The sequence below is a fragment of the Mchenga conophoros genome, linkage group LG20 (assembly GCF_057382185.1).
Source record: "Mchenga conophoros isolate Kocher_MC1m ecotype Shallow Benthic linkage group LG20, M_conophoros_male_GT1.1, whole genome shotgun sequence".
NCBI lineage: Eukaryota > Metazoa > Chordata > Actinopteri > Cichliformes > Cichlidae > Mchenga > Mchenga conophoros.
In genome coordinates this window covers 12,002,665-12,027,530 of record NC_140545.1, presented here as the reverse complement: position 1 = coordinate 12,027,530, position 24,866 = coordinate 12,002,665, and the positions used below count along the sequence as shown (strand labels likewise).

The 24,866-nt window shown below is 42.3% G+C and overlaps 2 protein-coding genes across 8 annotated transcripts in view; one reads left to right on the top strand and one right to left on the bottom strand.

Annotated features, from left to right (window-relative positions):
* The window catches only part of nr1h5 (nuclear receptor subfamily 1, group H, member 5), a 25,744-nt gene extending 10,987 nt beyond the window's left edge, over positions 1-14,757 (top strand). For all 3 annotated transcript variants that reach the window (XM_085260205.1, XM_085260206.1, XM_085260204.1), the window contains 9 exons: positions 4,976-5,377; positions 5,458-5,598; positions 5,731-5,855; positions 8,744-8,842; positions 8,921-9,017; positions 12,542-12,658; positions 12,752-12,841; positions 12,974-13,087; positions 13,191-14,757. In XM_085260205.1, the coding sequence (XP_085116331.1) occupies positions 4,976-5,377; positions 5,458-5,598; positions 5,731-5,855; positions 8,744-8,842; positions 8,921-9,017; positions 12,542-12,658; positions 12,752-12,841; positions 12,974-13,087; positions 13,191-13,393 (1,388 nt within the window). In that variant the 3' untranslated portion in view covers positions 13,394-14,757. The remainder of the gene's footprint in view (positions 1-4,975; positions 5,378-5,457; positions 5,599-5,730; positions 5,856-8,743; positions 8,843-8,920; positions 9,018-12,541; positions 12,659-12,751; positions 12,842-12,973; positions 13,088-13,190) is intronic.
* Positions 9,643-24,866, bottom strand: part of LOC146550462 (bromodomain and PHD finger-containing protein 3-like) — a 16,797-nt gene continuing 1,573 nt past the window's right edge. For 2 of the 5 annotated variants that reach the window (XM_085260198.1, XM_085260197.1), the window contains exons 2-14: positions 22,668-24,223; positions 22,267-22,423; positions 22,000-22,131; positions 21,352-21,480; positions 20,771-21,083; positions 18,672-18,965; positions 17,386-17,988; positions 16,959-17,040; positions 16,784-16,872; positions 16,589-16,683; positions 16,342-16,496; positions 15,923-16,064; positions 10,039-10,182 (exon numbers count right to left, since the gene is read on the bottom strand). In XM_085260198.1, coding sequence (XP_085116324.1) covers positions 10,123-10,182; positions 15,923-16,064; positions 16,342-16,496; positions 16,589-16,683; positions 16,784-16,872; positions 16,959-17,040; positions 17,386-17,988; positions 18,672-18,965; positions 20,771-21,083; positions 21,352-21,480; positions 22,000-22,131; positions 22,267-22,423; positions 22,668-24,199 — 3,783 coding nt within the window. In that variant the 5' untranslated portion in view covers positions 24,200-24,223 and the 3' untranslated portion in view covers positions 10,039-10,122. Of the gene's footprint in view, positions 9,691-9,715; positions 9,851-9,993; positions 10,183-14,747; positions 16,065-16,341; positions 16,497-16,588; positions 16,684-16,783; positions 16,873-16,958; positions 17,041-17,385; positions 17,989-18,671; positions 18,966-20,770; positions 21,084-21,351; positions 21,481-21,999; positions 22,132-22,266; positions 22,424-22,667; positions 24,224-24,866 lie in introns of those variants that run through there. The other 3 variants (XR_014890187.1, XM_085260201.1, XM_085260199.1) reach the window with 3 other exon arrangements.

Below are 24,866 nucleotides of genomic sequence, written 5' to 3'. Positions count from 1 at the left end.
CTGAGTGTTAAAAGGCAGGATATGGCGACCTTTGCTGCTTTGATTTATTTATTTATTTATTTTTTGAATATTGTCTCCTGGAAATTCCTCTTTATGTGCATGTGCTACAGCACCACTGCAGGATGCCCGATTTTCTGTCAGAGCTCGAAGACGTACCTCACTCTCTGCACAGTACTGTGCAAGTCTCAAGCCATTCTTCATTTGTTTATATTTTGGTCAGAAAAGGGGAAGAAAACATTTGCAGACACATTTAAATACAGTATGTAATGCAGTATATAAGGCAAAAATAGAGTTTGTACAATTTTGCGTACCTCTAAAGTTAATATTTAGTATGATCATCTTTTGTTCTTTGATGCAGCCTGAACTCTCTTAGGCAGCTTTCTTTAAGTAGACGTCAGTAATAGTTCTCCAAGCTTCTTTGGGGACGTTCAAAGTGCTTTGTTGGATGTTAGCTGCCTTTTGTTCTGTTCTCTGTTAAGGTGATTCCCACACTGCTTCAATAATAGAGATGTCCGGACTTTGGGGACACCGTGACTTATAATGTCCCATTTTATGTTTAAAAAAAAAATCCCCAATATGCATTTACTTGATTTGGACGAAAGTCTGACGATCATTTTTGCTTTCATAATTCCATTCATTTTGAGAAGATATCCAACACAACTGGCTGAAATGCCACCCCAAACCATGACCCAGCCTCCACCATGTTTCACAGATGGCTGTACATACTCACTGTTGTACCTCCCTTCTGACCTCTGAGGTATACTCTTTTTTTTTTCTGCTCCACTTGGCCAGTTCCATATTTTTAAGGGCACCCTGCATGCATCATGCCATAATATGCTACTTTTTCAGCTAACAGCTCTTTGGGAATCACCTTGTTGGACAGTTATTGTAGATTTTGTAGATTTTTGTGAAAGGCTGCTCTTAAAAATCGGTTATTTGCTAAATTGTCTGTTATGTGTAGAAACAAGTCTGGTTCATTCCTTGAGGAAGGTGCTTTTTTATGCTTGAATGGTTTATAAGTCAGTGTATTTGGCTTTGCAATTGAAGAAAAAACAATGCAGTTACTGGACTGAAAATGAGTGAAAAAGCAGCCAATATCCAAAGCACTTTGAAAGACTTAGAAAGCCTTTAGAGCTATTGGCTAAGGCCACTTTAATACAATTACAAGCAAAATGTAGAGAAATGAGGTGTGGCTCAAGACTTCTGCACAGTACTGTATATAGTGATACACATTTTACTACTATATACTGTATACACATGTCTGTGAAGGTTCTCAGTCATCTAGGTCATCGTAGTCTAAGGAGCTTGGAAAGAAAAGCGTCTGGACTTCTTTAAGTTGCTTGAAGACGTTTCACCTCTCATCCGAGAAGCTTCTTCAGACGCCTTAACGCCCACTCACATCCTGGGCCTTCTGACCTCAGGAAATCACATGATAGGGTGGGGCTAGGTTTCACAATGAGTTCACCCAAAACTTTGGCTGAATGTGACCTACACCTGTTTTCACACCTTGGCTCACGTGATTAGGTAGAGGATCATTAGGGGGGTCCATTGTCCCTCTTAGGGGGACACTCCCACAGGGCTCTTCACTATTTGATCTTAGAACTGAAGAAGCTTCTCAGATGAGAGGTAAAATGGTCTTCAAGCAACTTAAAGAAGTCCAGACGCTTTTCTTTCCAAGCTCCTTAGACTACGATGACCTGGATGACTGAGAACCTTCACAGACATATGTTCATATAGTAGTAAAATTACTATATATACATATACTCATTTTACTATCATGTGTACATATACACGGTTTACACACATTAAAATCAATGAACTAGTCCTTCCTAATCTTCATCCAACATGTTTTAGCCCGAAAGTTCCCATTTCCTGAAACTCCTGAAGGTTGGGTGGGCTCTCTGTTTAATCAGTGCATAACAGATCCCACAGCAGTCCCAGTCGAACAGTCCAGCTGTACTTTAAGAGGCTGCCAGTGGTCACACATGTTTTCTCAGTGGAGTCAGTGCTTGCAAAACACAAGCAGCTGACCCACACTCTGACATGTTTTAGGTCATCCCAACAACGAACTGAATGAATGATGGACTAAATGAAGAATCCAGAAAAAGGGGATAAAAAAATAAAAGAAAAATAATAATAAAAAGAAAAATCCTAAATGGCACTGGGAGTTCTCAGCTGCATCCTGTTTCAGCAGTCTGAACAAGTTCACAGGGTCTCACTCTCAGCTTTTTATTGTATCCCATAAGAGCCATTAAAGCAGTCACGACTCACGTAAATTCACATTCCTCTGAACGCTTTTTGACTTCGACCAGCGTCACAGAGTTTCCTTAAACGTTCATTCATGTTTCAGTCACGCTAGTGTAATCACTTATTCCCTGTAGGTTAGATGCTGTATGTGTGTGAAAGATTTACAATACTGACAAGATTTTCAATTTGGAAAGAATATTTGCTACACCTAAAGTCATAAATCTTACACCATGGCACTTGAGCGCTATTTAAGTGGATCACAGCCTGATGTAATCATAACAATATCCTACATACAGTCAGGAGGCTGTAGTGACATAAGGAGATGCTAGGGATGGTCCAATGTGGTGACGCAGGAAGGAAAGAAGAAGAAGAAGGGAAAAAAATGATGGAGTGTTATGAATTGTGAGGACAGGTTGCAGCACAGGTGTGTGATACTATAAGATTACCTTAAGCATGATCCTGTATTTCACTTAAAACCAGCTGTTTGTCTCTCATCATTTCATCATCGTGACTCCAGATAAAAGTTCATTTGCTCCTGGTTAAAGATAGCGATCTTTAAAATGGGTGATCTATGTTAGCTCAGTTTGTATAACGCCAATTCCAAAAAAGTTAGAAATCAATAAAAATGGAATGCAATCCTTTGAAAATCTCATAAACTGTTATTCTATTTACAGTAGAACACAGAAAACATATTCAAAGTTTAAATTGAGAAAAATAACCATTTTAGGGAAAATATGATCTCATTTTGAAAATGATGGCAGCAACATGTGTCAGTGGGATTGGGTCAACAAAAGTATGTGGTAGGGTTGTGCCATATGACCAAAATTTCATATCCCGATATAAGAATTGTATCGTCCCGATAACGATATAAATCACAAAAATGTAACATTTTCTGTAAATTCTGTGAATCTTGGGCAGCTCGTCTTGAGTCGAGTGTTTTAACCGATGCATGAAACGATACATTTTTAGACATAAGTTGTAACAGCCGCCGTTTTCTTTGTGAGTATTTATTACACGGCGTGTAATAAATACAGGAAAAGCCTGTTCTAACGTTTGAGTCTAAGGTTTATTTTTTAGCACCTGGTGGCTCTTTTTTAATTCTCATCCGTAATTAATCTGCTCTTTCACGTGATTCAGTTTATTTTGAAAAGTCACAACAGGATCTTGAGCTTTAATGTGAAAAGTTTATGTGGAACATAAACAAGCGGACACGCGATGGTGTTACCGTGGTTGTTGCTAACCAAAATGCATAAAACCAAATGCATAAAAACCGGCGTGGTTATATTAAATATAAGAGAAAGAGAGAACTTTAATAAATTAATGTAGGCACTACAGTGACCATCAATACGATGAAAAAATATTGCCGTAAAGAGTTTAATTTGCGACACCACGAAACAAAAGATAGCGTAAAATGAAACGATAGACGTTTTTATATCGTCATCCGATATATATCGTTATATCGAACAGCCCTAGTATGTGGTACTAAAATGAAACGGCTGGAGGCTAATTTGGTTAACTGGCAACAAGTCAGTAACATGACTGCGTATAAAACGTGAATCTCAGAGTGGGAGAGTTGTACAAAAAACTGCATCTATAAATCTATATGTACCAGCAACATAAAACTGGTAAAAACTCTGAATATCTAATCATCTTCAGTACATGTTATCATCAAAGGATTCACAGAATTTGGAGAAATCTCTGAGCACAAGGGACAGTCAGCGTTGGGTGGTTATGGTCTTCGGCCATAACAGGCGCAATGCCTGTGAAGAAAACTTACTGTGCCATCCACAAATGGAGGTTAAAGCTCTGTGATGCGAAGCAGAAGCAACATGTGAACGGGATTCAGAGAGTCTGCCGTCTTCTTTGGGTTGAAGCTCGTTTAAAGTGAACTGAGGCAAAGAGCAAAACTCCTTTTCTGGAAATTTGCATAATGAAAAAAAAAACACAACAAAATAGGCGTAAATGAGGCTCTGTCCCAACTTGTTTTAAGACGTGTTGGTGCCATTCAAAAAGATTTTATTCTTTTCTTTACTTTTGATGTTTTCTGTGTTCTGCTGTGAATACAACAGTAGTGTATGAGTTTTGCAGATCAATGCATTCTGTTTTTATCTCCATTTTACACAGTGTCCAACTTTTATTGGATTTGGGATTCTTACAAAAGGTTCAGTGATTTGTCACAGCTGCTGAGCACTGCAGCTTTTAGCAAATGCTACTCCAACTGGAATAAATGGTTCATCTCCTGGTGGATAATTCTTTAACTGTGGATTAATAGAGGTTTTACTCCAGTGACCATTTCCATTAAATGTCATGTTTTATACTTGAATCGTTTCTCACAGTTTAGCACAACCAAGGGAATGAAAATCTGAATACAAATTTTGTATGTATGGAGACAGGGTGGGTTTAAACTGCAAGGCCACATCAAAAAGTCAGCTGTCCGAGTAATGTATTTCAAGGAAACCTCATTGTGTTCATTTCAAGCTCCATATTTCCGTTATTGGACTCTATTAGAGAAGCTTTGAATCACACTTGCCTTATACTTACTTATACTGTCTGAAACAAGCCACCCTTCCTCCAGTCAGCTTTCTTCTAACTGGCCAACCTTGACAAACAGAAAGCAGAGCTGCTCTGTTCACACGTGGACCTATGACTTATGTGATCCTACATCAGTGTCATCTCTCATCAACATACAGAGCCAGTTAAAACTTTTGACCCTGGACTTTGATTTCAGATATGCTGGCTGACCCCCTGGGCTATCCCCTGCAGGACCCTGACCTCCAGCTCCTCCCATACAGCCAACAACAGTATAGTCCTGCCAACCTGCCCTTCTCCCACTATGGTTCTCCACCCTCCTCTGCCCCCTCTCCCTCCTCCTCCTCCTCTTCCTCTCAGCTCTGCAACCCACCATACCATTACAGCCCTCACTGCCTGGAGGCCCCTTGCGATCCGAGCCCCGAGCCCCACTGTGGGGGCCTCTTTGCTCAGGGCCTCGGATCTGTAGGACTGCCAATGGGGCGGAGGTCCCGGATGGGCTCGGGTGGAAAGAGCAGAGGTCAGGATGAGCTGTGTGTGGTGTGTGGTGATAAAGCATCAGGATACCACTACAATGCTCTTACCTGCGAGGGATGCAAAGGTATTTATTTGATTGCTTTCTGATCTTCATATTTTTCTACTTCTTAGCATCAGCGCGTCATGTTTTACCTTTCGCTACAGGATTCTTCAGACGCAGTGTCACCAAGAAAGCTGTGTATCACTGTAAGAGTGGCGGTAGCTGTGAGATGGATATGTACATGAGGAGGAAGTGTCAAGACTGCCGTCTGAGGAAGTGCCGAGCTGTGGGAATGCTGGCTGAATGTAAGGCTCAAATACAAGAAACTGATTGACTGAGGTTGTAATGTAATCAGAGAAATGATTAGTGAGATTCCAAAAAACAAATATGTCACTTTGTGGTTGTGCAGAAAATAATACTTTTTACCCTCTCTTCAGGTCTGTTGACTGAGGTGCAGTGCCAATCCAAACGCCTGAGGAAAGGAGGTAAAAGCAGAGGGCAAGAGGAAGAGGAGAACACAGACACCAGGAGAGTCAGCTCTACCAGCAGGCTACCCGGACAGGTGCGGCACACCTGTGCTCGATTGGATACTTTCCTAACTTCAGAGTTCGAGGTTCAAGATTATTGTGCCACATGGGCTAAACAAATTCAGCATAGCAGCAAGAGTTCACATAAAACACAATATACAGGAACAACTTTAACAGCACCAATATGGGTGAATTATACAAATGATTACATGGTATGCTAATTCATAAGGAAATGAAAGTGCCAGAGTAGTGCACAGTGATAATAAAGTTTATTTAAAGCCTGGAAGGAAAGCTGGCAAAATCTTAATAGACTTATCAGTATAACTGTCTCCTGATTAAGGCACTAGCTCAGACTCCAACTACAGCATTTTGTTAAACCCATGAATTGCAGAGTAGGTGCTCTTATGCTCGTTGGAAAATGTCTTATTCTTTCTCCTGCTACCCCAGTGCTGTTTAAGTGCCCAAGAACAAAACAGACCAAATTAAAAACATAATTTAGATCTGTAAGGAGACTTGTTCTAGGAATATATTGCTCGATTAAGGCTTATAGAAGCATCAAATTGCCTTGAAATTGCATGCTGCCAGTGGTAAACAAAACAAAACAAAGAACAACCTAAAATTGCTCCTAAGAATCTATAATTCTTACTTTTGCTCACCAGGCACAGTCTCTAAATCTATAGTATGTCTTGCTATCTGCATCCTGAGATCTGAGGGATCACCCAGGAAGGGTGACACTATTCTCCCCAGCTATTCTAACCTCCTGCATGTAGTACAAGACCTGAAAACCCAGAATTAAACCATAAGTTAATTTTGCTAAGGCTCAGATTGTGTAGTGGTGCAATCCTTCGGTGTCCTTCTATGCTAACTCAACTTTCTATGCCATTAGCTCTCCTGAGGACCTGCTAGCCTTTTTTTTTTCTGCCTGTCCCGTTTGTCCTTTAGCCATCAGAATTATTGTCTGAAGGCCAAGAAAAATACCCAATGGATTTACTTTACCAAGTGGATCATCACGGCCTTGCCGTATTGGTCCATTTGATCGACTTTTGTTATTATTATTATTTATTTTATTTCATTTTATTTTCAGTTGTTACACATGGGACAGACATGGGGGATAGGAAAAGGAGAAAGAAAGAAAGAGAGGGAAGGAAAGAAAAACAGAGGGGAAGAGGGAGTGTGAGAAAGGGCACTTAAAAAGAAAAAATCTCCTGGATCACCTGTTGAGAGAAGAAAAAAGAAAAAAAAAGGCCCATAGAAAATAGGTCTTCCCTGGATCCGGCATCAAGCTGGCACTTCTGATTGACCGGTGTCATGGCAGGGTGTATGTCAACCAGATGTGGGCCAGGTCTGGCAATGATGGCACTATTTATGTTTCTATTTTCCTATTTTAGTTAGAAGACCCAAATGCCATGTTGCAATACTATACTGCTATGGTAGCTAATGTTTCAAATGCATGTTTGACAGGTTTGTGAGTGTACACTTTATCCAAAACCTAGTGACGGTTTACTCATCTTTGCCAGTGGGTGGCTGTAGCTCAGGAGGTAGAGCAGGCCACCTGCTGATCGGAAGGTTAGTGGTCCCTCCATCCCTGGCTCCTCCAGTCTGCATGTCAAGAGTGTGAATGTGAATGTGTATGAATGTAGTTAGGATGCACTCAGTTTAGAGAAAGTGTGTGATTGGGTGAAGCAGCCACGGAGCAGAAGCCAGAGGGGGCTGCAGTGATGTGCCTGCGGGCTCTGCCGGCACCCAGCTGCGCCAGAGTTAACCGAGCCACAGGCCCAGATGCCAGAGGCCTGAGGGCCCCCAACCCCCTGGAAGGGGCTCCCAGGGCACCAGACCCCGCCAAGGAGCCAATGGGAGTGAACCGGTTGCTATTTACAAAAAGGCCATCCAGCCTTTTTGTAAATAACAAAAAGGTTGCTCTGATTCCTGTTGAACATCTTACTGGCTGTTCTGACAAGACTTCCAAGTCCACCTGATGTTTTTAAAGCTTCTGAAACAAGCAGCAATGCAAAATGGTCATGTGAAACTAAAAAAAAGAGGCACTGTCTCAGTGAAATAAACCTGCTCAGATTTCACTATGCTTAGTGGAAAAAGATGATTTGCTGGACCTTTTCAGTAAAGCATTAACATGGTGCTCATTAACAAAGCATAATTTTGGGGGGACTAGCGCTGGATTTTTTGGTATTGGTAACACTTTATAATACAGCCAGCGACTAAGGGTGCAGTTCCCTGAGAGTTAAAATGTTCTTCTTTCTTGTGAAAACTTGAATTGTTACCTCCTCATTCTGATGTATCTACTGGGAAGCATTTGTAGATACACATTGTTACATTGTAATTTCAGGTAAAACACATTGAAACTCTCCTGAATTCTTTGGTAATTACACCCTTAGTCACAGGCCACATTATAAAGTGCTGCCTTTATATTTAGGTGACTTAAAACATGATCCTCAAATTCAACCACCACCAGCCCAGCAGCTGCCGAAGGCCTTCTAATGAACGAATCATAGCAAACTGTTGCCATGGCAACTGCTGGTGTTCAAGCATCAGCCTGATGGTCAGTCGCACCACTTTGGTTCATACTGAAATAGTATATATAGGATATAATAAATATAATCGCATTTACTTGTATTTATTCGGTTATTTAGTCAATGATTTCTGGTTGCATTGCTATTTCAATATTTTTTTCAAACCCAGAAAGGCTGAAATATCACAGACTCTTCCTCTGCTGCCATCAGGAGGTTCAAACAGGCATTAGACGGACTGAAATAAAACGTGTTCCAGCTATTCACACAGCTCTCAGTATCAGCTTTAAAAGTCTTAGGCTCCCCTCATTATTAATCTAAACCGTGTCTAGTCTCTCACTCTGTAATCATGAGTGCTTCTTTGCAAATCTGTGTGCTGTGCTCATTTCCATCTGCACCAGGCTTTGTCTGCCAGTTTAACCCGAGAACAGAAATACATCGTGGACAGGATGGTGGAGGCCCATAGGCTCTACAGAGGTCAGGACAGTAACAATTTTAGGGTAGGTTCCAGTCCAGAAACATACAGTGCAAAAATAGTTTTCTTGTTCTCATCTTGCTTTTGTTGTGTGTGCCTTCAGGCATTTGAGTGGCTGTGTCCAGAAGAAGTGGAAGGCCTGTCTGATGTAGTATCACCCCGCCTACAAAGGCTGCTGCAGTTTGCCAGGACAGTGCCAGGTGAGATGAAAGAGGGAAGGTTTCAGCTTTATAATGTATTTGCTTGAAAAAGAAGCAGGATAAGAGGATCAGAGGGGAGATGTTCTCCCATTCAAATGAGACAAAAAAAATACAAGCTTCAAGAAAGTTTCCAGAATCTTATTACCTACAGTCTCTTCTCAGTCCTCAAAATTGAATCAGTATGTTTCTGCTGGCACAAGAGATACTGGTTGAAGAAATCTCTGCTTTCTCTTGAATATAATAGAAGTAAATGAAACTTTCCTGCTGGTGCTTTGCAGCAGTATGGCTTTCCAGAAATCATGATCCAGTTTCTTAAAAAAATAAATAAATAAAAATCCATAGAGCTTATTGTTAGTGGTTTCGTGTTGGATCTATTTTCTTTATACTATCTACATCCGCCAACCAAACGAAACCCATAGCGCGCTAATCTCACAGCTCAGTTGAAAGAAGGATGGGGATTATTGTTTGCATCTACATGCTTGCTCCACGACCTAATTGCATCTCATATAGGCTCTATAAAAACACCCCATGAGTCCTCAAATACCTGTGGAAGCTGATGAAGGTAGTGTGGCAGAAAGGAGTTATTCCAAAGGCTTGGCGAAGAGCAGGAGGTATTCTGATCCCTAAGGAGAAGAACTCCTCATCCATCAGCCAATTTCGCCAGATCAGCCTGCTGAACGTAGAGGGAAAGATCTTCTTCAGTGTCTTTGCCCCAAAAATATCTACTTTCCTGCAAAGAAACAACTACATTGACACATCAGTGCAGAAGGCCGGCATCCAGGGCTTCTCGGGGTGCCTGGAGCATGCCAGCGTCATCTGGCACCAGATTCAAACTGCCAAGAAAGAACAAAGAGACCATCACGTGGTCTTTTTAGACCTTGCCAATGCCTTTGGGTCAGTTCTGCATGAGATCTTGTCGATGACCTTCAACTATTTCAGCATACCGAACCACATCACAGGACTGGTCAAGACCTACTTTCAGTTTTGTGTGACAGCTGAGAACACCACCACAGCCTGGCAGCACCTGGAAATTGGAGTCGATGGCAGGCTGCATTTTTTCCCCTCTGGCATTTATCATGGCAATGGAGCTGGTCATGCGGGCATCTCAGTGGGTAGTGGGAGGTGAGACACTCATGAGTGGCCTTTGTCTTCCTCCCATTAGAGCCTACATGGATGACATGACCATCATTACAACAACAAAACCATGTACTAGGCGATTGCTACAGAAGCTCCAGGGAAACAGCCGAGCAATTCTATATCAGTGGAGAACAAATTCCAACCATCCTAGAGAAGCCCATAAAGAGCCTGGGACGGTAGTATAACGCAGACCTCAATGATACGTGGCAACTAGAACAACTAAGGCAGAACTTGGCTAATGACCTCAAGCGGATTAACAACACTGCACTCCCAGGGAAACTGAAGCTCTGAACCCAGTTTGGGTTATTACCCAGACTACTGTGGCTTTTGACAATGTACGAGGTCTCACTCAATCATGCCAATCGACTAGAGAGGCTAGTGAGCTTCTACGTTAAGAAGTGGCTCGGACTTCCCAAATGCCTAAGCAGCGTTGGACTCTACGCGACGGGATACTGTCATTGCCTATGCCTAGTCTGATAGAGGAGTTAAAATGTGCAAAAGTGAGGCTTATGATGTCACTCACGGACTCCCGGGACCCAATAGTGAGAAGCACTGCTCCCACTAGCGAAGGGGAGGAAGTGGACCCCAGCCACATCTGTGCTACAGGCCAAATCTGCTCTTCAGCATCGTGACGTGGAGGGTCATGTCCAACAGGGCAGAGGAGGATTTGGACTTAGAGCAGTAACACCTCGGTGGCAACAGGCATCTGTAACCGAACATCAAAAAATGGTGGTGGAAGAGGTGCGCCGACAGGAGGAAACAGCCAGACATGCCACAGCCGTAGCGCTGGCCAAGCAGGGTCGCTGGATGAATTGGTAGAGTGTGGAAAAGAGGAAACTCTCATGGAGTGAATTCTGGGGAATGGAGTCTAATAGACTAAGTTTCATCATCCAATATGATGTGTTACCTTCCCCAATAAATCTGCAGCTGTGGTTTGGAAAGGACCCATCCTGACCCCTGTGTACAGTCCCAGCCACACTGAAGTACATCTTGGTTGGTTCTAGGACTAGCCTTACTCAGGGCAGACACATGGAGACACAACCAGGTCCTCAGGTGTCTAGCCAAGAAAGTTGAGTGCAAAAGAAAATCCATCAACGCTCAACCTTTAACGAACCAAGAGGAGTGTCAGCTGTCATCAACATTTGTCCGGGAGCCAAGTCGAGGACAAGCCCCTCAACCCCGGACCTGGGCCCACTAAAGGTTGCCACGGATTGGCAGATGCAAGTGGACTTGGATCAGAGGCTAATTTTTCCCACAGAGATCGTAACAACTACTCTGCGACCAGACCTCGTCCTTTGGTCGAACTCCCAAAAACTTGCGTACGTCATTGAGCTGACGGTACCATGGGAGGAAGCAATTGAGGAAGCATTTGAGCGTAAGAAGCTGCAGTATGCCAACTTGAGGCAGAGGACAGAGGCTGGAAGATCAAGATGCGTCAGTGGAAGTGGGGTGCAGGGGCTTTGTTGCCAGTACAACAGCAAAACTACTTAGAGAGATTGGGATCAGAGGACAGGCGCAACAGCAGGTTATAAGAGAACTAGCTAACACTGCTGAGAGGACCAGTCACTGGCTATGGTTAAAAAGAGCTGACATCACTTGGGCAGCTAAGGCAGTCAGCTAACCGCGAGAGAAAATAAAATATTCCGCTCTTCTCCCCTCTGCTCTTCTTCCCTTTTCTGGGAGGCAGTGGGGAGGTAGAGCGTACAGGCGGGAAGGTGCGGGAAGCCAGATCGGGCGCCCCCCTTCCGGCTCTCCTCTCTGCTCTCTCCTATCTTGTCCCTTTTGTCTTACTTCTCTCTATCACCTTTTCTATCCCTTTGAAGAAGTTAGGCTCCATAAATAATACTTACCTAAAGAGGTAAGTATTATTTCTCAGTTGCAGTGAATAGATAGGAGAAAATAAACTGTAGAAAACTAAACAGAAGAAAGAACAATTTAGCATAAACCAGTGACACACTCCGGGGCCTGATCAACCCTGGCAGGGCCTCCTTGGATGAGGGTGTCTAGTGATAATGGCTGAAACACCCGATGAATCCAAGGTCCACTACTGATGATGTGTCCCAAATCTTAATATGATAATCTAGATCAAATCTCTAATCCCAAAAAATGGCAGATTAGCTTGGGTAAAAGACTGAAAGTTGAGGCACACAACGATGTGTGCTGCTGGTAAAGTTTCTGGGCTGCCTTTCCTCATAACAGCCATCCCTCAAGATTCTCGCCATTTAAAGCAATGCATTATCAGGGACTACAACATCTAGTCCTTTTACTGAATTATTATAGCCAGTGTCTCCAGGGAGGAACTTTGATATCAGTTCAAAGTTATATAAAATGATTCTGTATTTAAAGAATTAAAACAACAATAGCAACAAAGAATTATCTTCTCACAGGTTTTGACCTCCTGGATTTCTCAGACCAGATTTCTCTGCTATCCATCTCTTCATTGGACGTCATGTTCCTGCTCTCTGCCCAGCAGTTTTCCCACAACCCAACAAGCCCCAGTCCAGGTGAAAAAACACCAGGAGAGAGGAAGATGATGAGACACAAGTAGATAACTGTATGAAATAACCATTCTTTCTTTTTTTCTCTCCATTAATCAGCACTGCAGCTTTTCAGTATGTCAACACACAGCTTTCTCAGAGACGTAGAATCAAAGGAAAACATCCACAGCAGGGGACTCATTGGTTCAGGTGGGTGCACACACACACACACACACACACACACACACAGAGATACACTCCTTAGTCTGACAAGCTGTGGAAAAATTGCTCAGACAATGAATGAATTAGATGTTTTTTTTCCACATTTGCTGGCGTGAACAGAGAGCAGTGAGGATCTCTTTGCACCAGTGCTCAACTTCTTCCACAGCATGGTTGCGCTGCGGGTGACGGAGGCTGAGTACACCTTACTTACAGCCACAGCGCTGCTCTGCTCAGGTCAGACCAGGAATAAAATCAGCTGTCAAGTTAAGAATTGGCAAAGCAAAGCTTCTGGGATGCTGTTGTAAAGCTGTCTCTGTCTTTCTGTCCCTGTCTGCAGACCGCGCATCCCTGCAGGCAGCCAGCTGTGTTGAGAAAATGCAGGAACTGATCCTGGACCTGCTGTCCAGGTTGTGCGGGGCCCAAGCTGGAGCAGCGCGAGGAGGAGCTCAGAGGTTTGGCCGCCTGCTGGGCAGACTGACGGAGCTGCGAACCCTCCGCCACAACTACCTCCTCCTGACAAGACAGCAGTCTGGACACTGACAGTGAAGATGTGCAAGAAATTCTGAAAATCTTCAGTCTTTTATGTCTTCACTTCAATTCAAAGACTTATTTGTACAAACACTGTCTTAGAATGGTTCTAATTGGGTATAAATGGGACAGTGTAGGAGACAGTTACTCAGCTGTCTTTGTTTTCGCCCCAGTCCTGAGTCATTTAGGAATTTTAGCCTCTATAACAGGACTGAGATGCACTTGTGAGCTGCTGCAGTTTGTTTCATCAAAGAAACTTTTATAGGTTTTTTTTATATTTGTATACATTTAACATTCACACTTACAGTACTTTTCACTTTGCTGAACAATGTTAAAATAAAGCATAAAAGGAAAGCTGTAATGATAATGCAGTTGTAATGAACGTACACTCACTGGTCACTTTATTAGGCACACATTACTAGTACTAGGCTGCAACTTTCAGAACGGCCTTAATTTCTTGTATCAAAGATTTAGGAAGGTGCTGGAAACATTCCTCAGAGATTTCTTGTCTGTATTAACATGATAAGCAGCATACATGTAGATTTCTTATCTATACATCCATGATGTGAATCTTCTGTTCCACCACATCCCAAAGGTGCCTTATTGGACTGAGATCTGGTGACTCTGGAGATTATTCGAGTACAGTGACCTCACTGTCATGTTGAGGAGAAAGGATGGATCCATGCTTTTGTGGGGTTTACACCAAATCAGAAGGGGTGCTTTTCAGGTCTTTTCTTAATTTTGGTGAGCCTGTGTAAATGGTAAATAAAATGGTCTGTATTTGTATAGCGCTTTACTTGGCCCTAAGGACCCCAAAGTGCTTTACACTATACACAATCATCCACCCATTCACACACACATCCACACACTGGTGATGGCAAGCTACAGTGTAGCCACAGCCGCCCTGGGGCGCACTGACAGAGGCGAGGCTGCCGGACACTGGCGCCACCGGGCGAGAACTGTAGCCTCTGTTTTCTGTACTTAACTGACACAAGTGGGACCAAGTATGGTCTTCTACTGCTGTACGGCTTCAAAGTTTGGCGTGTTGTGTGTTCAGAGATGCTCTTTTGCATATCAGGTCACTAGAAGTGGTTATCTGAGTAACTGCTGCCTTCTAATCAGCACGAAGCAATCTGACCCTTCTCCTCTGATTTATAGTTCTTTTGCAGAGAACTAGAGGATTTCTTTTTTTTGGAGGGCCATTCTTTGTAAACCCTAGAGATGGTTGAACTTCAGCAGGCTGCCATGTGATTGGTCAATGAGATAGTGTCAATAACAAGCAGTTGAACAGGTGTACATAACAATGAATGCTTTATCGATCAGTATTAAATAAGAAGAACACAAAACTCCAGGTAAGTATCCCAAAAGCTTTTTTCTTTTTTTAATATAGAATTTATTTCCCCAAATAAGGAAATACTGGTTACAGACAAAATATTTGGTGAGCAGGTAAAATATGCAGGTAGTACAAGCTTATGAAGGTGTATTTGTCCATTTGATAAAATAGGGCACTCTGTAATAAATAGAATCCTCTGGGAGGTGGGGACAGCAAATGTTGGTCTAAAGTAAAATCCTGAAACTAAACATGTGATGTCATCCATTTAAAAATGTTGGCTGCATGGTTTTAAATCCTCACGCCATTAAATAAGATTTTTGTCAACTTTAACCAATATAGCTTTATTTCTATAGTTCTGTCTTCCATAAATAAATTATTTCTCTCTGTATCAAAAAGAGAATACAAGTATAAAGAACAACGGCTCATTGTGTTGTATGCCCAGAACGTACGCACACATACACGCACACAACACAGTTGAAATTACATCAAAGACAAGCTAAATAAACTGCAGCAAGTCAGGAATTATTAAATCTCCACAAATATACACAGCCTGGCTTTGTCCCTTGTGGGTTGATTGAAATACGCATTTTAAAACGGCAACATTAAATTAAATTCAGTTTGATAATACACTTACATATGTACACAAAGTGTGCCTTTATAATATACAATTGTCTCTGTAAAAGATTTAAATGTAAAAAGCTATTGTATAAAAGATGGCAGTGATGCATTCATTAGTCTTCTGCAGCTCATATAAATATATCAAATCTCTTCTGACTACTTGATTCCTTGGCAGCAGTAGCATTATACAAAATAGACGGGAATTCTTTTACATCAGCACATCCAGGAGGAGTAAGCAACACCTCAATACAACCCTGAATGGGGAATTTACTGCAGCAACACGGGACCTAAAGGTAACTTCATTCACGTCAGGAGTTCCACCTCCTCAACAATGACACAGAGGCAAACACCAGTCCTCTGTGTGTCAGACACTAGTGGTTTGGTAATAAACTACAGTCCAGGACTCGGTGCCACGGCAACCTCTTTTCGGACCACAGTGTGAATATGAATTCGACCGGCAACAGGAACAGCTCCACCTGCTGCTTTAAGACCAAAGAGAAAATGCATATCGGCCAACTGTGGGTGTACACAGTGCTCACAGAGGCCCCCTACAGGTACCCGGAAGCCACAAAGCCGTGGCTGTGGCTCACCCGGCTCTGGTGAATCATGGCGCGGTCGTATGCCACTTGGACAGATTTGCGGATGCTGGACTTGCGACCTTCCATAATGCGCAGCTTGTCAGCTGTGTCATCTACGCCCAAGGGTGTCACCTTGTCACGCGGAAGCCACTGCCTACAACACCCATGACAGAGGTTAGGATTATTATTACAGCCTTTTATCAAGAGTGATAAAATCTTAAATCTTAATCTTAAAAATAAAATTCAAATCTAAAGAATTATCTACAAACAATTTTCAAATTATTTGTAAAGACAAACAAACTTTCCACCATTTGTCTTTTCATCACATGATACACCTGTGGAAAATGTATCAGGTTTCACTAACCAAACACTTCTGACCTCCATGTGATAAATGGAGCATTGCATAACAGCAATGTTTATGTTAAACTCACCATGTCCGCTTGTTGTCAAAAAAAAGCACCAGGTAAAGTTTCTCATTCATCTCCTCCTGCCGCTGCTCCCCCAGACACAGGACATCTTTGGGTGGGACGGGGATCGGCACCCCATTGTGCAGTAGGCCCTCCTCAGGCATCTCGGGGTCAATGATCTGAAACAAACACAGCCCAACAGGGAATTTAAGCTACACCCTGAGCTGAACGCTCATATTAAATAGTGATATTAAGTCAGATCAGCAATTACCAGAGCAGGATATGAGGGATATCCCCGACACTTGGCCCAAACCAGGTCCAGTGGTTCCAGCTCCATCTCATCCTCTGATGTTTGACTACTATTGCCTGTCAAACAACAGTGACACTCAAATTAGTTCAGCGACTAAATAAATAATCAGGACATAAATGCAACTTAGCTTCAAGAGAACAGGAGGGAAAAAAGTACCGGTGTAATCCGAGTCTCCGTTGATGATCTCCAGAAAGGGGACTTTAGAAAGAGCCGGTTTCCCAAGGCTGCGTTTGGGTGGTGAGTTGCTGTAATACAATACATTATATTGTAATTTTATTATCAGTTGTTAGCAAAACAAACCACAAAGAATACCAGACACACAATGTCTTACATTTCTTTGTGGAGAACTGGGCAAGACCTAAACTCCAAGTCGGATCTGCTATCTTTGTGCGTGTTAAAGCCGTTGGTCAATCCTGAAAGTAAGAGCGAGAGCAATCAGAACAGCAGCAGATAAGAGCCAAAGGAGCAGGAGGGGAAGTCAGAAAAGATGACATATAAGGAGCACTTATGTCTGCTCTTGTCTCAGTTATATTGAAATCCATTAGACAATACAGGGCTAACTGTCTGATCAATCAGGTAGACCTAGGAAAAAAAACATATTCCTATGCTGTGATCAGTGCATTAGTAGCTAATAACAAATGTACAGTCAGCCCAATCCAGAAAATGTGATCCCTTCCAAGCGAGTCTTTAGGTGTCACTTCTCCTCTCTGAGCAGAACACTTTAAACTTAACGTCAGTAATCAAGCAAAGTTTCTCACCACTTTCCAGCATGTGATTTGGTGTCTTCTCTGGCTCACTATCTGAACACATGTCTCGACTGGAGGTCCATAGTTCATTAAGGTTGGGGGGTCCTGGGCTCTTCTGTGGGGTTCTGCTTGGAGTGGTCAAAGGTGTGGAAGATGGGGTGCTGGCTATGGAATTGAGTGCTGAAGAGTTGTTACTTGTATTCTCGTCTTGTGGTCCATTCCCATTCAGCACAGGATTGTCTCGCACTTTGAACAACTTAGCTCCATTTTTTGCCTTCTTAAACAGCACGGAGGTCCGTCGCCCGACTCCCCCCGTCGGGGGCCGTGAGGTGATGCCTAGCTCTGCCAGACCGTTGGTCACTGTCTGTCCTTCACTGTGCAAACTGGGACGTGGCAAAGTTGACCGCTCTTGTGCGCTAATGCAATGAATGTTCTCTGTGGTGCCGTTTGAGAGGTCACCGTCCATCTTAAGGCGTTTGCAGGAGTAGCTGGGGGACTGGGGCTCCCCTGTGATTGGCCGCAGAGTGGGAGGCTCAAGAGGTGTGTCCCCCTGACGTGGAGGAGGAGCCGGCCCTGTAGGTTCCAGTGTCGGGGGCGAAGCGGGTTTGAGGTCCTCTGAAAGGAGAGGAAACGAATGATATTCCAATTCACTCAGCATTGGTTTTAAATGAATCTCCATTTAGTATGTAGTGTGATGCGGTGGTGCAGTATTCACACAGGAAAATGGTGTCACTCTGTAATGATTTACACTTCATTCCAACACTCTAACCACAGTCCAGAGGGAATTGACAGATTCTCTAGATATGGAGGACCTTATCAAGACAAGTGAAAAAGTACTTTGCTCTCACAACTGTACACCATCAACATGGTAACATGGTAGTATCTTTCGTTCTTTACTCAAATAGCAGGAGTTCTCCTGCCATCTTCTATGGTGACACAAGACTGTTTGACTAGACTAGCCTTTAGTCAAAAGTGGGATGATATGGCATGACTGCATGTGGCCATGGAGAGTGGTGAGTCCATGAGAGTGATGTATAGAAGAGGTGCAGACATAGAGTTCACTGGGAGAGAGGATTTGTGAGGCAACCATGGCTAACGAGACTCTGTGGGCCCCTACTTACTAGACTGGAGACAGTGGGGTGGTTGGGGTTGGTGCGTGGGGGGGACCCTGGCTCAATTACCTGAGGACAATGTTCCGTTAGCTCATGTTCACAACTGGTCTCATTGAAAAAAAGTGGCTTTTTAAAGGTTCATGAATTGGCAATTTAATATTGCTGTAAGTCTCTCTCAGTGCCCACCTTTGTCTGAAGATGTGAGGCCGTTATCTGCCTTGGCGTCTTTGTCGTTGTCCTCCTCATCTTGCTCATCATCATCCTCTTCTTTGAGATGTCCATTGTGTAGGATGTGGCGGTGGGACTGGCCCTGCCTGCCCGTCCTGATGCTGTTGATTTCGCGACGAAGCAGGCGGATTCGTCGAGTTCGAGCACCGCTGCATCGCATCGATGTGACAAAGTCCAGCTTTTCCAGCAGCTCCTTCAGTTGTTCTTCCACTGTCATATGCAGCCGGTTCTCTGGATCCAACACGCTGTCAACTGAACACAGCAGGGAGTTTGGTTAGCGCCCAAACAGACACTTAGGTACAACATGATAATAATACTTCAATGCTGACATTTCACAAAGATGACCAGCCAGGCTTGTTTTCTCAGAGATCTCAAAGGTTAAAAATTTCCCCTCTTTGCAGTGCTATTTCTATTTTATTCTGAATAATTATTTAGCATGGACACCACATATATTGTACATGATAGAATGAATACAAAACTCCTTTTCATCTGTAGTCCCTGGTCTATGATTTGCTTAAACATGAGTCAACTACAACTGAGTATAAAATGTGAGAAATACTAATTAAACCATCTCTTCCTCCAAACTCATATCCATCTCTATCAGTCGATGTATAAACTGTTGAAAAAAATGAATAAACTGACTGTACCGGCAGCTTTTAAAGGAAAATATTTTCCTGCATGTTACTAAACCCATTATTTGATAATGTAAATTAATAAACACACCATTTAGTTTGTGTTTGGCTCACTTGCATGTCATATATTTTAGTATTGACTGGATTATTAAACGTCCAAAAGCTTAAAAATCAGACCAACTAACCAGAATGTAAAAAATACAAAATATCCTACTATGAAGAGTTGTTTCAGTTTCCACTGCCAGCACTACACTTAAGATAAGAGATAAGATAAGATAGAACTTTATTAATTCCTCGGGTGGGTTCCTCTGGGAAATTCGATTTCCAAAAAAAAGCACAGCAACGACCGAAGTTACAGTTACAGAATTGTTATATATATATATATATATATATATATATATATATATATATATATATATATATATATATATATATATATATATATATACATATATACACACACACACACACATATATAAATACAGAAACAAATATAAATAAAATATACAAAGGGGATAAATAGAATAAATAGGAATAAAAAATAAAAAAATCATCTTTCTGCCATTTTCTCTCTAAGAAACTCAGCCCAAGAGCTCTCTATTTTCCTGGAACTTCATCAACTACTCAGCAATTATAAGTACTATGAAGCTTTGCGAATATATTTCCAGGTTTTCAGCAAATGTATTTTAAGCCCAGCAACTTACTAAGCCTAGGAAGAAATAAAGTTCAGTCAATAAGTTTAGCAAATGAATCTTATTAGCCTACTATTCCAGTTAGCACATAAAAACAGTTCAAGATTTAATAACACTATAAAGATGTTTACAAAAAAAATAAACAAAAAACAATTACCGAACCTTTTTGCTTTCAGTTGTTTAGCCAGTTATCTGTCCACTTTTCATGTATTAAAGTAGATTGAACCATTCATATCTTCAACGTGATCAAAGTCGACTTTGATTGGATACTTTTCTGACTAACTTATTTTCCTATTATAAAATGCAGGAGAAAAAACAACAACTAACGGACTCTAAAGATATATTTGTACCCGGGATGTTTTCAGCTCTCGGGCATTACAAAATCTTTGGTTAAAACCCTGATAACTCCTCATTTCTGTTGTCAACTACACCTTCATTACTTAGATGCAGTACGTATTAATATTGCTGTTGTAGCAGTAGCATTTACTGTTATATAATGGTTAACAGCCACAGTGTGTACACTGTATACACAGAATAGTGTGTACTCTCTACACAGTGTTCTCTTAGTAAGGTGTTACTGGTATTTAAGCATTAACATGTTACAAAACTAGAAAATCTGAATATACTGACAAAAAAACAACCTAATCCTTTGGCACAGAAGAAATAACAGACTGAACACACACAACAGCTTCCAAATCACTAAAGACAGACACAGTATGATCCTCTGACTCACCATCCTCCCAGGTGCAACTGTAAAAGTTTCTTTTCTGGGGTGACTCTGGAAAGTGCATGCCAGTATCTAGGTCTAGCCCAGTGTTGGTGGCTTGTCGCTGTGCATGTCGTAGTATGGCCCCTCCAAGGTCTCGAAGACGTAGTGCTGCTCGGTGAAAGACAGTGTCCTTGGCATTGTAAAGAAGGCAGTTTGACACCATCAGGTTGAAGTCGGCCTCCAGGTCAGCCACTGAGCGGTAGGAATGACTTTCTAGTTTAGAGCGCATAGTGGAAAAGTCCATAGGGTGGCTAATAAACTCAAGGTAATCGGGGACCTGAGGACAAGACAGCACGAACGTTATCATCAGAATGGATGCATGTTTTAAACTACAACAACATCTGCACTGTGCAAAAAAAACAAACAAACAAAAACATGTAAATTCTTGTAAACTGTACTGTTACTGTTTTGTATAATTCTACTAAATTCTCAGACAATATGATACAAGGAATTGAACTATATGGGGAATGAGGAACACACTTCCTCTCACTTTCTGACACAATGTAAACTGTGTGCATGCGCATCTGTTATAATTAATGTCTGACCTCCTTGATGTCCACAGGCTGTGTAAAAATCTGGGCTGTGTCCTTCTCCTGTAGTTGGTCCAGAGTGGAGCGTAGCAGAGCCAACACTGGGGTCAACTGCATTTCCAGAGCTGCCTGGTGAACTTTGACCTGCAGTTGACAGAAGACATGTATGTGATATTTACGCAGAAATTGCAAATCTAAAAAAGGTTAGGCTAGACAAACAGAGTGATCTGATTTAATGTTAACCAACCAAGAAAATGTTTTTATATATAAAAACATTATAAACCTTTTTTCAAAACAGAAATCTTCCAACAATCAATTCATGATCCATACAAAACTGGGTGACCAGTATCTCATATGAATAGCTTTCCTTTCGGCTCTGCCTCCCTATCAGTTTATAGCAGCCACCTGTTTATTATCATGTGGCAAAGACATGCCAACATACAATATACACGCTATAGGACAGGCCAAGAAAAAGCAGATTACCCAAACATAACAGAACTAAAGATTACACTGGAGAACTATTTAGGTAACTGCATTTTGAAGGTACTTCAGATCTTCATTTTGCCAACATTTTTTTTTTTAATTCAAAATTTACACGATGAACTCACAGCGTTAAATATGAAGCATGTAAACCAGTGAGGGTGGTTCATCTTTGTAAGTTACCTGCTCTCGTTTGAGTTTCTCTCTCTTGCGGATGAGCTCCACTAGAAGTCTGGCTTTTTCAAGGTCATGGCGAAGCTTCTGCCAATATCTCAGTGCGTCTCTTGCTGCAGAAATCTTCTCATCCACTTCAGGCTATAAAGTACAATTCATTTTAAAGCTTCTACAAACTATAGTTAAACATATTAAACATCAAAACATATTTAAAGGCAAACAATGATTTTAGAAAAACAGCTACAGAGTGTTAAGGCTTCATTTCTGTGCTCTTACCTGTTCAGTATTCCTTTGGGACTGGATGTTAGAGTGCAAACGCCGAACCAGCGGCACACCGTTCCTCGACTGTCGCTTTAATAACCAGTATTTATAAAGCCTCTGCATGAACTGATTTTTCTTCTGCAGAATAATTCCTTTACAGATGATATTCAGCCTATATAACAGAAGGAAATGCAGTATTATGTTACTATCAATATGCCAAACATCAATTCAGGCTTCTCACTGTAGAACGTGTGAATTATGGTTATTTGAAATATCAACTAGATCAAAAAATCTCCAACAATTTGCTGCTTTTGATAAACTTTGTTTTATCAGATGTTCAAGCTAACTGCAGAAGACAATCTTATTTTGGGGAAAAAAGGAAAAAAAACAACAACAAAAAAAACAAACAACCTAACCTGCTCGTGGGTATCTGAGGCACTGTCACTTGTGGTGATGCTGTGTGTTGGGATGTTGAGTCTGAATTCTTTTTCCCCTTCTTTTTATCTGTCTTGGCATCATCGTCAGACTTTCTGCCTTTTTTCGGTGTTGTCGGACCCTCAGTGTAGGCACTCCGTCCTCTGCTCGCCCTCCCTCTGCTGCCCACCACTCGTCCCTCACTCTCATCATCTGACCCAGTCTCTTGTCCTGGCGGAGAATGGGCCTCACAGAAAGCAGTCTTCTTAACCGAGAACATAGTCCCGTTAATGTTTGTTTCTCGCACAGGTTCTATCTTCATAAAGAGCCCAGCACGCTGAGCGCATGTAACATGAAATGCAGTGTAACAGTTGGCTTTATGACACTGAATAGATGCACCACGACCCTTCTGCTTACACAGGCAGCAAGTCAGTTTCCATCGTGCTGGGGGAATGTTATTAACTCCTTCCACTGGTTCCAGAAATACTGTGTTAGCAAAGCAGACCTCGGGGATCCATATAGCACAGACTACATGTGCCCAGCGGCCATCACTCGTTTGCTTGAATGCGCCGCCACGGTTTGGACACAGAACACAGTCAACAGGTTTCTGAGGGGACTGAAGGCAGCAGCGGCATAGCCACTGACCCTCAGGGATGTAGGGCACTCCGTAACATTCCTGGTGCACAGCCAGGTTGCAGGAGTCACAGAAGAGGATGACGTTGCTGTTGAGGCACTCGTCATCCAGGCACACGCAGCAGAAGGCATCATCATCAATAGTGCTTTGAGAAGGCGCTCGGCTTCGGGCTTCCAGATATGCCTCCTCCTCCAATCGGTCCACCAGCCGCTCAAACGTTTCTGCTGAGACAGTTGAGCAACCCTCTGATGTCCGATCAGCGTTGACCATCTCCAGCCAGGCAGTGTCCTCTTCGTCCATGTCATATTCTGCCTCAGTTTCCTCCTCAGCTGAGGTTTCAATATAACGATAATATGCTGCTGGCAGAGGAGGGGCCTCAACTGGCGTAAAGGTTTCCAGCACTCGAAACTTAGGTTCAGGAAGGGTCATGTGATGATACTGTGATTTGTTTAGCTTTTCCGGTGATGGCGGATGAGAATTGGGGCAACAGTTCTTGGAGGATGGTGGCGACTTATTAGAGGAACATTTGGGGTCTTTCCTGCGGCTTCGTGGTGTGACAGGTTTGCGGGCTGTTTGGGCACTGCTGGTGGGAGGCGATGACTGCTCACTGTTCTCCTTGTTGCTGTTACACTCACTAATGTCCTGAGCCATCATCTCATCTTCAGTAATGACTTCCAAAGGCTCCAGAATAGAAATTCGGTGAAGCCTACCTTCTAGTTCCACTTCAACCACCTTCTGGGCCTGGGCATATGTCAACGTTTCTCTGCTTGGAGAAGCTTTTAGGCTGTAGGGGGATGGTGATCGTTGACGGGCCCCCCCACGCCCGCCAAATGTCCCATTTGACTTTCTCACATCTCCACCTCCTCCGGCCACTTGGCCTTTTCGACGTGGCTTCCTCATAGGCCACCAATCACACTTTTCCTCCTGTTGGTTAGAAAAGGAAATAAAATAAAAATATTAATAATATAATAAACATAAAAACAAATTTCTATTAGCATTTAGGGATGCAACATTCAAATACGACACCAGCGTTCTCACTCAGAAGAAATATATATCATAAGCTCAATTCCCAATGCCAATCCCAATCATAACATTTCTTATTATTATGAGTCTATGCTGTACTAGCTGTCATTACCCATTTATTTTCTACCTATACTTATGTTCTGCTGTCTCAATACCTCACTAATGCCCAAGTGGCTAAAGTTCTTTCCATATTAACTCATTGAAATAGTCCTTCGACGTACATTACATAATACTGTGGTGATATTAGGCTGTAGCACCTGTGGTAAAAACAGTCTGTCATATCTAAACTCAAAACTCTTAGTCACCTACAAAAGCTAACAAAAGCTAACAGAACAAACCACTGTAATGACTACGTTAGCTGCCGAGCAGCAGACTTTACTGACAAAACACACATGGCCAGTAAAATCTTGTGTAGATTATTCTCGACTATATGTTAATAACTGCTGGCATCTGCTATCACGGCTTGACCCAACACAGCGGTCAAATCCAATCAGCTTTCGGGAAAGCTTAAATGATCCGACTCAGAGCCAATCAGATTCAAGGA